Here is a 13,964-nt window from a genome sequence, read left to right on the forward strand (position 1 = left end):
ATACTAAGGATAATATAGATCATTGTTTGCCCAAACCTCACTTCCGCATTGAAGAAATTACATTTGAATAAACATAAATTGGTTAGGCTAAGGGCAGGAAACGATAAATTAGCCAAATGCCAGAATTGGATTAAAATAAAGTGTACCCTGCTTAAATATTAACTCGAATAAACGAAAAGGGTTAGATATAATTTTAATAGAACATTTATGGCACGAACAATACTTTACACAGAATCGTTAAACTTTAAATAGTTTAAATATAGATAGGAATTATTTCAACATTTACTTTAAATTTTTGTATGATTTCGTAGCGCAAACAATACTTTTAATCGTGTTGTTTCTATAAGGGGAAGAACGTGGTTATGCTACGCTTGCCCCTGACAAGGGGAACCTTAAAAATATTCGGCAAATATATAAAGACATTTTTATTCAGACGAAAAAAACTAGAACTTAAACAAGACAAAATAGAGAAATGTAAGTCAAACTAAAACAAATCAACGGGAATATTATATAGCACTGCTAGTTGGTTTATAGATTGAGAGTAAGGTTTGAGAATACCATGAACGAACAATACCTTTAATTGGATAGTAAACGCAACCGAATGCTAACAAAAAAATTTAATACAAAACTGAGTAGCACTTTGCGTGTGCGCGTTTTAACTATCACATCATTACGCAATTGTAATGGGTAGTTATGTCATTAAATTGATAGAAAATTAATGGACATTTCCCCGGCTAATTTTTAATACTAAATTACCAACGCTTGAGTTGAATTTTCAAAAGCATTGCTCACTAAACCATATTCATACCGAATTATAGCACATTAAATTAATTTGTCATTTGAAAATATCGGTTGTCTGTAAAGTAGGTTTACTGACGATAGTTGAACGTGACAACGTCATAAGAAAATACTGATGGAATGGTTGCATTTTTTTCAAAAGAAAATTTTAATTTTATTTGTTTGATAGATATTTTGTATGGATATAGAGTAGGTAAATGGAAATCACAATTGAATTGATTAAGTTTCATTTATTTGTACGCATAAATACAATTATGTCAATTTTTGTGTGCAAGCGAGAGCGCGGAACGAGTGCTCTCGCTTGCACTTCAAGCCTTAAATGGAACGCCTCAGAGGTAACGCCGCATGAGTCATGTTTTTTCGTGCGTGCAGCCGGCTCCATCGAATTATAAGACGTTGTCACGTCAAAAATGTACTGTCATTTGACACCCAAAGCGGTACGAAACATTTCAAATTAATTAAATTATTACTAACCCGTATGCCGCTGCGGATGTTCCAGTAACCCAACAGTGACCGTATGGGGTTCGCTGTGCCCCACTCTGTTATACGCGTAAACTGACACGCGAACAGATTGCGCCCCAGACACGTTGCAGACCCTCCATTGTGCTGCCATGCCCGTCCTGTTCGTTATTAGCGCTCCATTTTCAACGATGAATACCTGCTTACAATTATTAGACTATATAATTCAATATTAAAAGGCCGACAAGGAACTTCCGAGCTCTCCGCGTGTATCATTTAATATCGGGTGAGCCTCCGTTTCATCCGGTTCCATAAAATACGTTTTAAGACAGATTTACATATGTGATATGAGAAAAATATCAAACGATATAAGGCCAAAAACAATGGTTGTAAAGCTTTTTGTTTTTTTAAAGGAGCTATCATGTGTAGATCACTACGCTGTAAAATATTCTATAGGATTCACATTATTAATTATACTATGTATAATATATTATTATACCAGTGTTGTTAGTAGACTAAACCAACTCAACAACAATAACAACTCTTCGTCAACAACTTAACCAAGAACTCTATTGACAAGAACTGTATCAAAACCCGTGATGACTTTATCATGATATTCGACTATCGTATACGACTTGGCGGAGGACTGAATGAAATGAAACATTAAATTATTTATATTAAATTAATTATCCAGTGATTTATAAAGACATCTTTGTAATAGATAAATGCTTGAGTTATTATAATTTTACTCATACTAATTAAGGTATAAATGTGGCCTCGTGACTTCAGCGTGCGACTCTCATCCCTGAGGTCATAGGTTCGATCCCCGGCTGTAGACCAATACTTTATTTGCGCATTTGACATTCGCGTGAACGGTGAAGGAAGTAATCGAGGAAATCGGCTTGCTTTAAGCCCAGAAAGTCGACGGGTGACGGACGACGAGGCACAGGAGGCTGATCACCAACTTGCCTATTAGATCTTGAAACACATACAGAAATCTGAGGCCCAAACAGATTTATATATTTTTACTAGCTGATCCGGCAAACGTCGTTTTGCCATGTTTATCATTTATAATAAATATAGGGGTTGATCGTAGAGGGATGAAAATTAAGGGTTGTATGTATTTTTTATTGCTGTATCATAAAAAAAATTAAATTAAAAATTAAAAAAATATTAGGGGTGGACTGGACTACCCTTAACATTTAGGGGGATGAAAAATAGATGTCCGATTCTCAGACATACCCAATATGTACACAAAATTTCATGAGAATCGGTCAAGCCGTTTCGGAGGAGTTTAACCACAAACACCGCGACACGAGAATTTTATATATTAGATACATTCGGACCGCGGGGAATAGGATTTTTCGTATAAACACTCTAAAAATATTAAAAAAAAAACTAAGTAGGTACGTCTTTCGTGATGTAAAAGTAAGATATAAATGTCTAACAAATTAACCTTTACATAAATTACAATTTAGGATACAATATTTTAAAGTTATAACCATAATGTCTAATTTTTGTAACCTGTCTCAGCGGGGGCGCTTAATAAATTTATGAGTGAACTCACCGCTGACTTCTGTTAAGGTTGACGATATATCTATACTTATATTATAAAGAGGAAACATTTGAGTTTTGACTATATGTTTGTAAAGTTTTTACACAAAAACTACTAGACCGATTTCAAAAATTCTTTCACCATTAGAAAGCTGCATCTTCACTGATTGATATAGGCAAATAACATTTAACAAAAAAATAGGGGTCCCTAATTAAAATGCAATAATATAACCTAAGGTGTGAAAAATTTATGCATAAAAATCTTTCATCGCGCTGTGAACACTATTAATGATAGAACAAGATATGATAACAAAAATATATCTATAGTCAGACTTAGTAGACTCTCCACTAACACGAGAATAGTATCTACGCGAGTGAAACCGCGGGGCATTGCTAGTGGTTAAATATAATGACGGTAAAAGTCAAGCAAAAACTGCTAAACCTAGCGAATAAAACCTATTTTTTTATTTAGTAGCTTAATATAATAGTAAATGTACAGTGTTAATATTGTTATTTATTATAAAATGTTCAGTTTTCAAGTGAGCCGTCGTGTGTCTAGACAATTTATCGTAGTCTAGTTTGTGTCGTTACTCATACTAAAACAGTAGTCATATGTAACGATGTATTTTTAAACTAAAAATCTTATGTTTTTTATATTGTTCGCAAGTTTATCCCTAAAACGTGTCTGTTTGGAATGTTTCATTTATCATTTTTTTACTAAGTTTCAACCATTGTATTTTCCTCCACATTATAATTAATCACTACGAAATCCAGCTTTTATTAAAGACACCCCTTTTTGAGGAAATGTATGTTAAATATAGAAAAACTATATCTCCAAATTGCGAAAGGGAGATACTTAGGCTCAGTTTCTTACAATTTTATTCCGAAAAAAACTTATTAGATATATTTTTGTTGCTTTTCCTTTCTATTCTGTTTCCTTTTTTCATGCGCTTTACCATATTTTAACTATAAAATATATATATTTTAGTGAAGTTCGAGTAATTTAGTATTTGAATAAGGGGAAATAGATACAGAAATAATGACATTGTACTAAAGAAATACGAAAACAAGTCTTTTATGCTATTCACATATTTGACATTAAAATACCAACAACTATGATTAATATCGCTTTTCTGATAATTATCAAGATTTAAACTACTAAATTTTATTAATATATGTAAGGTCTTTTCTTTTTAAACCGTCGCTACGTTGGTCTCTAACACGGCTGAACTCCAAAACATTTGGCAAATATTTCGTGACATTTTGATTAACTCGAAAATATGTTTTACTATTATGAATATATATTTCATCATAAATAGACAAACTAGATAAATCAAATTGAAAATAATTTTGCTACCTGAATCAAATAAAATAAACTTCGAGCTAGACAATATTGTGACTTAAGATACTAAGAGAATATAAGAGAATAAGTAAGAGATGATAATCGTACCTGTAACATGAACTCTTGCGCAAGTCCGCCATCATATCCCGGGTTACACTCGATCAAGAAGCACTCGTGTGTGACATTGCTAATGTCACAACTCTGCACTGCCGATGGTCTGTCTAGGAGGAAAATTGCTTTTTATTTATTTTATTACGGCTCATTGGTCTAGTGGTTAGTACCCCTGACTGCGAATCCATGGGTCCCGGGTTCGATCCCCGGCTGAGACAAACATCGATGTGATGAGCATTTGGTGTTGTGCTTAGGTCTTGGGTGTTTAAATATGTATTTATATGTCTACCTATCTATAATATGTATGTATATCCGTTGCCTAGTACACATAACACAAGCTTCACCAGCTTATCATGGGACTAGGTCAATTGGTGTGAATTGTCCAATCATATATATATAATCATATATATATTACAGCAAAAGCCTAACTTAAAATACTTATACACATTCAACTACTAACAACATATATCACATACATAAAACATAGTTAAAATCAACACATTATGACAAGTTCATACATAGAATATAATAAAACCTTATTTTTAAATAAACAGACTATAGAAAAAATATTTTAAATAATAAAATGTTCTTTTTTTAAATTTAATGAATCAAAAATAAACTACACTGACCGGCAGGTAAAATGTGAAACATACAGGGCTCAGTCTGACGTCCCACCGAGTTAGTTCCGGCGCACTGGACCCATCCATACTCAGATGAGCTGTTCACCCTATAGTCATATGCATCTGTGGAGACTAAAAATTATTAACGTTCTAAATTTAAAATTTAAACGAAGACTGAATAATAAATATAGAACACCAGTGGAGCTCAACATATATCTATCTGTCATTTTAACAGACAAGTAGATGATCAGCCTTTTGTGCCTGACACGGCGTCGATTTTTAGATCTAAGGCATGCCGGTTTCTTCGCGATGTTTTTCTTCACGTACGGTGGAGCCGAGGGCCAACCAAACCGAGCGCGCGTTGATACATAAAGAAAAGTCATTGGTACACGGCCGTGTACCAATATACGAGAGGCGCACCTCCAATATGATAAACAGGTGAATTTGACCTCATTTTTGGTAAGCGGATAAAATGATTATGAAAGTTGGCGTATGGGGACTTTACACGTTCGTTTAATCAAATCGTTTTAGCGTTTTAATTAACTTTTATTGAAATAGTTTCAATTTTATACAAATAACATCGACTAAAAACTTTTAACGGATTAAATGGGATTTTGGAGTAAGTAATGGATTCGCAATATTCAATTTACGTAGGTATGTATTTAGAAAAAAATTGAAAGTTTTAGTTGAAATTGATAAAATAAATATTATGTTTGTCAATTACATAAAATTCATTTTTAGAATAATCGAAAATTAGGGCCCAATAAATACAGAAAAACAAACAAAATTTCAATTTTGTTTTGCTTTTCACAAACACTGAATTGGCACATTATAATGCACTTTACGAAAGTAATGCGCTTTTAATTTTACTATAATAATATTAATTAAAAATTAAAACAAATTTAAAATGTTTGGCCCGTGTGGCAATTTACAATTTATTTTTGTTGGGTCTTTTTACAATTATTCATACATATTATCTGAATCTTGAAAATAATGAAAAATTAACTTGTATAAATTTATTTAAAAAAAAACTTACTTCCATTGCTACTAGTCAACTCCCGCTCAGTGTATGTTGAACTGTTGAACCACCACCTAAACGACGATGGCTAGAAGAAAAATAATGGAACTGTATTTATGGCATAAATTGAATAATACAAACTTCTATACCGATTAGGCAGCAACCAATGTCTATAACACGAGGTACACTTCGGATAAAACTGAACTCTGATCTATAATTCTCAAATCCCGATAGATCTATTATAACTTTAGTCTCGCAAGAATACCTTAGGGAATATTCAAACATCGATTACTTCCAATCTTAGGGCAAACATTGAAATCGAATTAATTCCACCCGGGATTAGAACCCAAGAACTGCGAGCGTGGTTATACTGAGGCTAATGATTCTAAAGCATATTAATGCGATCTTTATCAGAGGCTATACACAGTCGTCATTCAAGGCGACATGTTAAGAATATAAACATTTAATATGACAAGTTAAACATTAGAATTGAGACATAAAAAGTCGGATTTATGGTCTTTTATAGAAATAGTCAAAGATAAGTTCGAAAAAAACGTCTTACCATAGGATTAGCGTCAACGTCACATTTTATGGACATAGTCTCTCCTCGGGCGGCCCGCAGCGCCACGCCGTCCTTTTTTGTGCACACGGGACTGACTATATAAATAATATTAAAATTAACGCTAAATATCGCTTGAGTAAGACAGCAAAACTTTTATAAACACTTGAGAGATCTGTGTGTAATGATTTTTTTAAGAAACAGGAAGCATACCGGCAGGCGGTTCACCTGATGTTAAGTAATAAATAAAAAAAATTTTTTTTTTTTTATTACTTTCGAAAAAGTTGTATAAAAAAATCTATGACTTTTTATTTATTAGACATTTGGGTCTAAGACTTCTAGATGTTAGTTTAAATAACTTATAAATTAACCATATTCATATCTAGAGACCAAATTATTCAAGAATCTACGGTGGTATTATGAAGAGCTTTAAATTAATATTCGTAAACCGTCTTGAAAGCTTTTGAACAAGCTTTATGCTTTCTGGAGTACATTTGCCAAAAGCGACTAAATGCAAGTTAGTAAATTAATCATTTAATAGACTCGCTTAATAATTTTTGAAGTCTTTTCATTTCTATGTTAGTATAATATGGAGGCTAAGTAATGCTTCATTAAATTCCCAGTCTCGTCAAAACATCTGTCTCATAATATTATTTATGTTAAAAATAATTCTGCAAATGATTCAGAAAACTTTTGTTGCTACACTGCAATATTATTAATAATTTTAAGTAAAAATAAAGATAATAACTGGAAAATGCTGATTTGATGTAGCCTTTTTAGAAATACATTCGACTGGCTAGGAATATTTCCTTCAAAAATACGCTATTAAAGTTAATATGAAATAAATCGAGACTTGAATATAAATATTTACAAATTGTGTATTAAGTATATTATTTAGATAATAGTTTTACTGATTTAAATCATATTTTGACATTGCAGGCTAATTTGACTTGGACTCTTGTTGCACATAAAGGAATTATTATTTTACGAATAAATTACATTTAGTTTAAATTTTCTTTGTGTGACAGATAAAAAAATATTTCTCATTAAAATATATTATGTACGAAACGAACTTTTGTGAAAAATTATAATCGGGTATAAACCCATGAGGTCTGAGGGTCTGGTATATTAAAAAAGTCTGTTAGTAGGTTGTACGACCGAATTAAAACCCAAACAGAACGCTATAGATAACGAAAGGCGAAGAGACCGCGCCGCGCTACTTTAAATTCGCGAATGTAGTCCGAAACCAAACATTCAACAAGAAATACATGTGTACCTAGCTTAATTTACATAAATATAGTTTTAAAATTCATCGATATGTATACAATTCAAAGAATAAAGAATAAAGATTTTAAGATTATATAAATATGTTAGTCGATTTTTTTCAAATAAATTCATTAAATGTTAATTATTACCGAAATTATTAGCTAAAAAATATTTTTCTCACAGCTAAATTAAAGATCCGCAAAAATGTGTGTGTGTATACACTGTCACCATAACCTGTATCTTTTTATTATAGCGTAAATGACGAATTAAAACCAATAGATAAAAAAACGTCGGAGAGATCACGCTACTTTCTGTCTAAATTCACGAATATATTCCAAACCAAACATATTTCTTACATGTTATGTACCCTAAATTACAATAATTTACATAAATGTCGTTTTAAAATTTATCGATATTTAATTCAAGAAGCGATCAAGATTATATAAAAAGTAAATTTTCATGAGTTAGCCGTCCTTAAATCGGGTTAATTATTACCGAAGTTGCCAGCACAAAAATGCGTAATATTTCAAATAGCAACACTAACAACGAAACTTGTCGCTAATGGACGCCTGGAATATGAAGTGTGGAAATAGGGCACGAGTTTATACAGGATGTTTGCAAACTAAAATAATTTGTGGAATAGTTTTCGAATTAATTACTTATAACATACCTAGTATCCTAGTAGTATCCTAGTAATGTTGTTAAATGATATTTATACTATTATGATACATTAACGAAATATAATATATGTTCAATTTCTTTGGTTCATACTGTTGAAGATGTTTGAATAAGCAAAATTACTGAACCGATTGAAAAATATTTTACCAGTAGAATCTTACATTATCCTTGATGAACTTTTTTGAAATAATTCTATAGGATATATACAGAATATTTTCAAAGGTTAGGTATATAAACTTCCCTAAACCCTATGTAAAAAAATACGAATAAAAATTCCTATATCATGTACGCTGCAGAAACTATTGACAATAGAGGAAAGTGATGTATTACAGTTTCAAAAAGGAAATCAATATTTACAAAAAAGTTTATGATACCATATATCTAAACAGTTACATGTTTAATCAAATAATTATCCAGCCGTGCAATACCGGGAACACTAGTTATTATTAATATTAACTTTCATAATTATACTAAAGTATTGTAAAACCTAAACTTATGTTTTTAAAACTATGTGTTAAGTTAAAGGTATACTCACAACACTGATCTAACCACATCTTTAATTTAACATTAAATAAATGACTAAATTCTCAATTCATGCTACATGTTATATTTGCATACTAACGGCCTAGTAGTTGTTTCAATTAGTTAAAGACGATTTTTCTTATACAACGAGACAATAATGACACCATCTAGAATTGTGAGGTTTATTTCGTTTGGAGGTAAGGTTTACCCTATACAAGGCAAATAACCAGCTATAAAAGTAAAATTTTCAACATTTTACCATACTTAATATTCTGGTCGTGGCGAGCGTCATGAAAGCTTTTACCAACGCGGGGTGGATTAGTGATCTCATAAATTAAGTTCACGCGTGAACTTGGAAGTTTGATTCACCTAACTTTGATTAAGAGGCGGTTAGCGTAAAATCTTATAAATTTCGTTAGGAATTCTTCAATATTTAATTAAAAACCACATTTCCTAAAACATTTCTTTTTTATGGCTCAAGTATAGGATTTTTTTTTATAATTCGTGCTTGTCTTTAGAAATTCGACAGTGACCTTACCGCACAACCCTCCCAAAGGCCGAGAACAAATTTAAATTAAATTAAAACTTGCCCTCGAACCGGGAATCGAACCCGGTACCCCTCACCTAGCTGCCACTTAATAAGACCGCTAGGTTATAGACCGATAGGCTCCTAAAACATTACAGACGCTTTAAGTTTTCTGTTATAGATATTACTACGAATATATTTTTTCTTTGATACGTCAAACAGTAAGGCGGATCGTGTCGCGTGTCTGTGGTAGGACTAGAATTGTTGACCAATCACAATCTAACGAAACATTTCATCGTTTCGTTTGCGCTCCTTTATACAGTATATACCTATTTATCAGGTCATAAATATTTTATTGTTATAAATACCAGCTGGGTCGCAAGGATTCGATTCTACTTTATAATTTTAATAGATATCGGTTTTAGAGAAAGCATTGTGGGGTGCCTTTCTCGAACCTAATTCGCTGTTTTGCTGATGATTTTTCTTTTTTTTTCTGCTTCAAGTGCCTTATTTCTATAATTTTATTGTATTTTGTTGTGTGCTTGTATTATATTGTACATGTTTTAATTGTATTTTTTAAATTTTAAATTTCTATTTTTTTTTGTGAAACTTATGTTTACGTTTATTGTCACACATTTTAGATGTAAGATTTTGTAAAATAATTAGTAGATTAAGTACTGTGTGTGATGTCGAAACTAAATAAATAAAAAGATACGATTATAAATTCATCCGTCATGATGCTTTTCATCGAGTCTTACTTGCAATAATTTAAAAAGTACATTAAAAATAACACATAAAACTTACATTTAACATCAAGATGTAATGGATCACTACTGCCCTCCCCAAGCGAATTCCGTGCAACACACACATATGCTCCGGCTCGCTGTCTCGAAACACCCTGTAGCACCAAGCTCTGACGAGACACGAGCACTCCACCGCTGCCTTTTACAATCACCCCCTAGATTAAAAAATAATTACCTTATATTAAAACTGTGTTGCCACTGTTCGTTGTAAAATATCGTAAAGTATATGTAAGCCCTCTGGGCTAGTTTGATTGATAACTTTATGATTGCCTTTACGAAACAACTTTTGGTTTAGCAAGAATCAAATAACTTATTCTTAACTAAGTACTCGATATACTTAATGATTGACGGGTTATTATATCAAGCCATAATTAAAAATATCAATTAGTAAAATTTGCGATATTTTTTTACAAATAAATTAAATAAATAAATAAATTCGTAATATCACGACTCATAAATTTTCATACAGTCAAAACAGATCAGACAACCAAGACAAATTATAAAAAAATAACATTTACATTCCTGAACGGCATCCCATACTCACATTATATGTGAAATATACGTGGTCATGATCCGGCCTCGATCGCACGTCACAATCCAGGTACACGTCCGACCCCTCCATTATATTGTCAGGGTCTAAATTGGCACCCAACTTAAGTTTCGGTATGGGTACATCTACGGACAAAAAGTTAGATTAGCAACACAGATAATGAATGCTTTTATTTTTTAATACAGAACTGGACAGACTTTGCCACAATTCCACCTAGTGTTGAGTGAGATACGGCCTCTTGGAGGACACACTTGTCCAGAATAATCCAGCAAATCCAGGGAAGATGGAAGGGGGCAAGAGCCGCCATTGCTGTTTTATAAGAAACGACCAACCAAATCGTGCAGTATGGCACCGGGTTATGTCAACAACGAAAGGGTAAAACTCCATCGTACCTCTAGATGAGCGCTGTTTTATACGTTATGTGTTATTTAGGGAGTTATTAAATGATATTAATTCTGATGTTTTAAAGAAACTTTAAATAACTTGATAAAATGACGCTTAAAAAAGAGTCATGATCGTATCTTTAAATTTTCAAACATAATATTATGTTACATACTGTATCTGCGATTCATTTAAATTTATATTAAATTTATCTATTCTATTCACATTCCTCAAAAAATGGCCCGGCAGTGAGTATAGTAGACCGAGGCGAATCGGATCACTTTTTCTTTGAGGTTGAGTAAATAATACTAAAGTGCTATATAATGCTACTTTTATTGATAAAATCGTAAGAAGTAACAATTACCTATGAAATAAATATTTGAAAACTGAAATCATACATATAATCTCTTAATTAGCTATTAAAAACTAAAAAAAGGAAAATATCCGATTCGCCCCAACATTCGGGGTGAATCGGATCGTGCACAAAATATAACAAAATTTTAAAGTGTAGTGTTAAATAACTTTGGAATCAGTAAAAATATATAATAGTAAGATAAATTTTAATTATTGGCACATAATTCACATATATATTATGGTCCTTTTTTTCTGATAGCTCGTGAACGGTACTGAAAAACTCTTAGCAGCTTTACGCAAGGTCAACTCTTTGTTCTGGACTTAATTTACAGCCTCTTTCATTTTTTCTTGACACCATTCTCCGGTGGTCATGAAATAAATATGAATCGATAACCTCAAACATGTAATAAATCAGTTTAAAAGTATCATCCAATTCGCCCCTAAGGATATGATCCGATTAGCCCCGTAGTTAAGACTTTTGAAATAAATATTTTAGACGTTAACCTCTAAGATTATACTTAAAAGCGAATTGGTTCTTCAATATTAACACCTTACTTAACAATATAAACCAATGTAGTTAAATTTTAAGACAAATCCGTCATATGACACAAAGAAATCGTAAGTACGTAACCTTAGATGAGCGCCAAATTGCGACACACACAAAAAACTGAGTGGCCGACGAGCGGCATTGCCACTGATCCAAAAGCCCAATCGAAATACTGCTTATGTCGGGAGGTGCTCAGTAAATGGAGAGACACAAAACGCCGGTTGAGTGCGTTCTATGTGAATGTGATATTTGAATTATCAACACATTTCTTATTTTGATCCGATTCGCCCTGTGATCCGATTCGCCTCGGTCTACCCTATAGTTTCTTTCAATAACCGCAATTAACATTTGCTTGTACGATGAAAGAAACTATGTCATGACACCCAAAAACGACGTATCAGGCATATCAGGCATCACATACTTGCCAATAATATAAAAATTATTAATTAAGAAATTCAAGGTAAAAACTTGGATTTAAATCGATTTATAATTTAAATGGAAATAGCAATTTCCGTTTACAAGCTTATGCAATATATTTTATTTTTCTATCACAGATTTATTTCGAAGCTATACAAAGGAGAAATTGAATGAGGTTTTATATGGTTTTAGCCTTAGTAAAAACAGAATAAAATTAATTAAGTCGTTAGTGTTACTATTGTTTGTAGTAACAAAAGCTTTTTATTTCGAGTTTATAGTTGAGACGTTAAGTAATAAATATTTTAAATAGAAACAAAAAATCTAATTGTTAAGTACTGAAACAAAGGTGCCTGGTGCATGAAGGCATAAGTAATTTTTAATAAACTAGTTATTTAAAATGTTAATCAAAATCAAAATACGTTTATTCAATTTAGATGCTTCTTAGAGCATGCTTATGAATGCCAACAACGTTTACAAAATTCACGAAAGAGCAAGACTACGCCATCCGTTCGCAAAACTACCAGGAGGCCTTGTTCTTAAAAGAACGGGCAAGAAACTCAGCAAGTTTTACCCTCCCTCTACATTACAATTATTCAAAGGAAAATGTCATAAACCACAACGTCATTATGGCCGATTTACATTATCTTAGTGTTTAGGAGAGTGCTTTAGTACAACTTGAAAGGCAAGTTCTTAAGCGTAGCGTTTACTAAAGCAAGTAGCGTTTACATGTTTCAACTAAAGTACTATCCTAAAGCACTCTCCTAAACACTAAGATAATGTAAATCGGCCTTTAAAGTTACATAAGTAAAAAAAAATAAAAAATCTGCTCTGTGATTTACCACATTCACCATTACACACATATTCACAATACTTAATAACATTTAAGACTCTGCCTTCATCACATCGTTTTAATTACATCATTCAAATCCTACCAAAGAGTTCTCTGTATAATGCCTTTGTGAACTGACTGACAAAGACATGTATGACACAAACGCCTAAATTCTGTACAATTTCGCTTAAATCACTTTAGTTTTGCCGGGAATTCGTCGACGTACACAGACTATATAATTGCTACAAATTTAATAGACAATATTTACCAATTTTATCTAAAACCGATAACACTTAGTCTTGATTCAGATTTCTTTTACGTGATAATTAATATTTATATGTCAGCTTTTAGTTAAACGTTTGAAGGACTCAAGTCTTTTCTTAATCGGTAAATATTTCTGTTAAAATCTTTAAAAAGTTGTAAACTTATTATTGTATGAAATTTATTTCGGATATCTCCTTGAAAGAATTTTCAATCTAGTCTCAAGTCATTTTAAGGTACTATAAAAACAAAAGCATCACTTAACAGCGCAAGAGGAATTTAATTAAATCAAAATCAGGTCAACTGTTTTAAGATGAGCGCTTTCTTAGTTGAGAACAGAAATAATTAGACATAGTAAGCAGTTTTTGG

The 13,964-nt window shown here is 32.1% G+C and overlaps 1 protein-coding gene across 2 annotated transcripts in view; it reads right to left on the reverse strand.

Moving 5' to 3' along the window:
* Positions 1-13,964, reverse strand: part of LOC125052482 (protein turtle homolog A-like) — a 46,115-nt gene that overhangs the window by 12,830 nt on the left and 19,321 nt on the right. The window contains exons 10-16 of one of the 2 annotated variants that reach the window (XM_047653361.1): positions 10,801-10,931; positions 10,258-10,411; positions 6,465-6,559; positions 5,921-5,990; positions 4,894-5,007; positions 4,262-4,374; positions 1,273-1,456 (exon numbers count right to left, since the gene is read on the reverse strand). In XM_047653361.1, coding sequence (XP_047509317.1) covers positions 1,273-1,456; positions 4,262-4,374; positions 4,894-5,007; positions 5,921-5,990; positions 6,465-6,559; positions 10,258-10,411; positions 10,801-10,931 — 861 coding nt within the window. Of the gene's footprint in view, positions 1-1,272; positions 1,457-4,261; positions 4,375-4,893; positions 5,017-5,920; positions 5,991-6,464; positions 6,560-10,257; positions 10,412-10,800; positions 10,932-13,964 lie in introns of both variants that reach the window. The other variant, XM_047653360.1, reaches the window with a different exon arrangement.

Source organism: Pieris napi, chromosome 9 (genome assembly GCF_905475465.1).
Source record: "Pieris napi chromosome 9, ilPieNapi1.2, whole genome shotgun sequence".
In the NCBI taxonomy this organism is placed as follows: Eukaryota; Metazoa; Arthropoda; class Insecta; order Lepidoptera; family Pieridae; genus Pieris; species Pieris napi.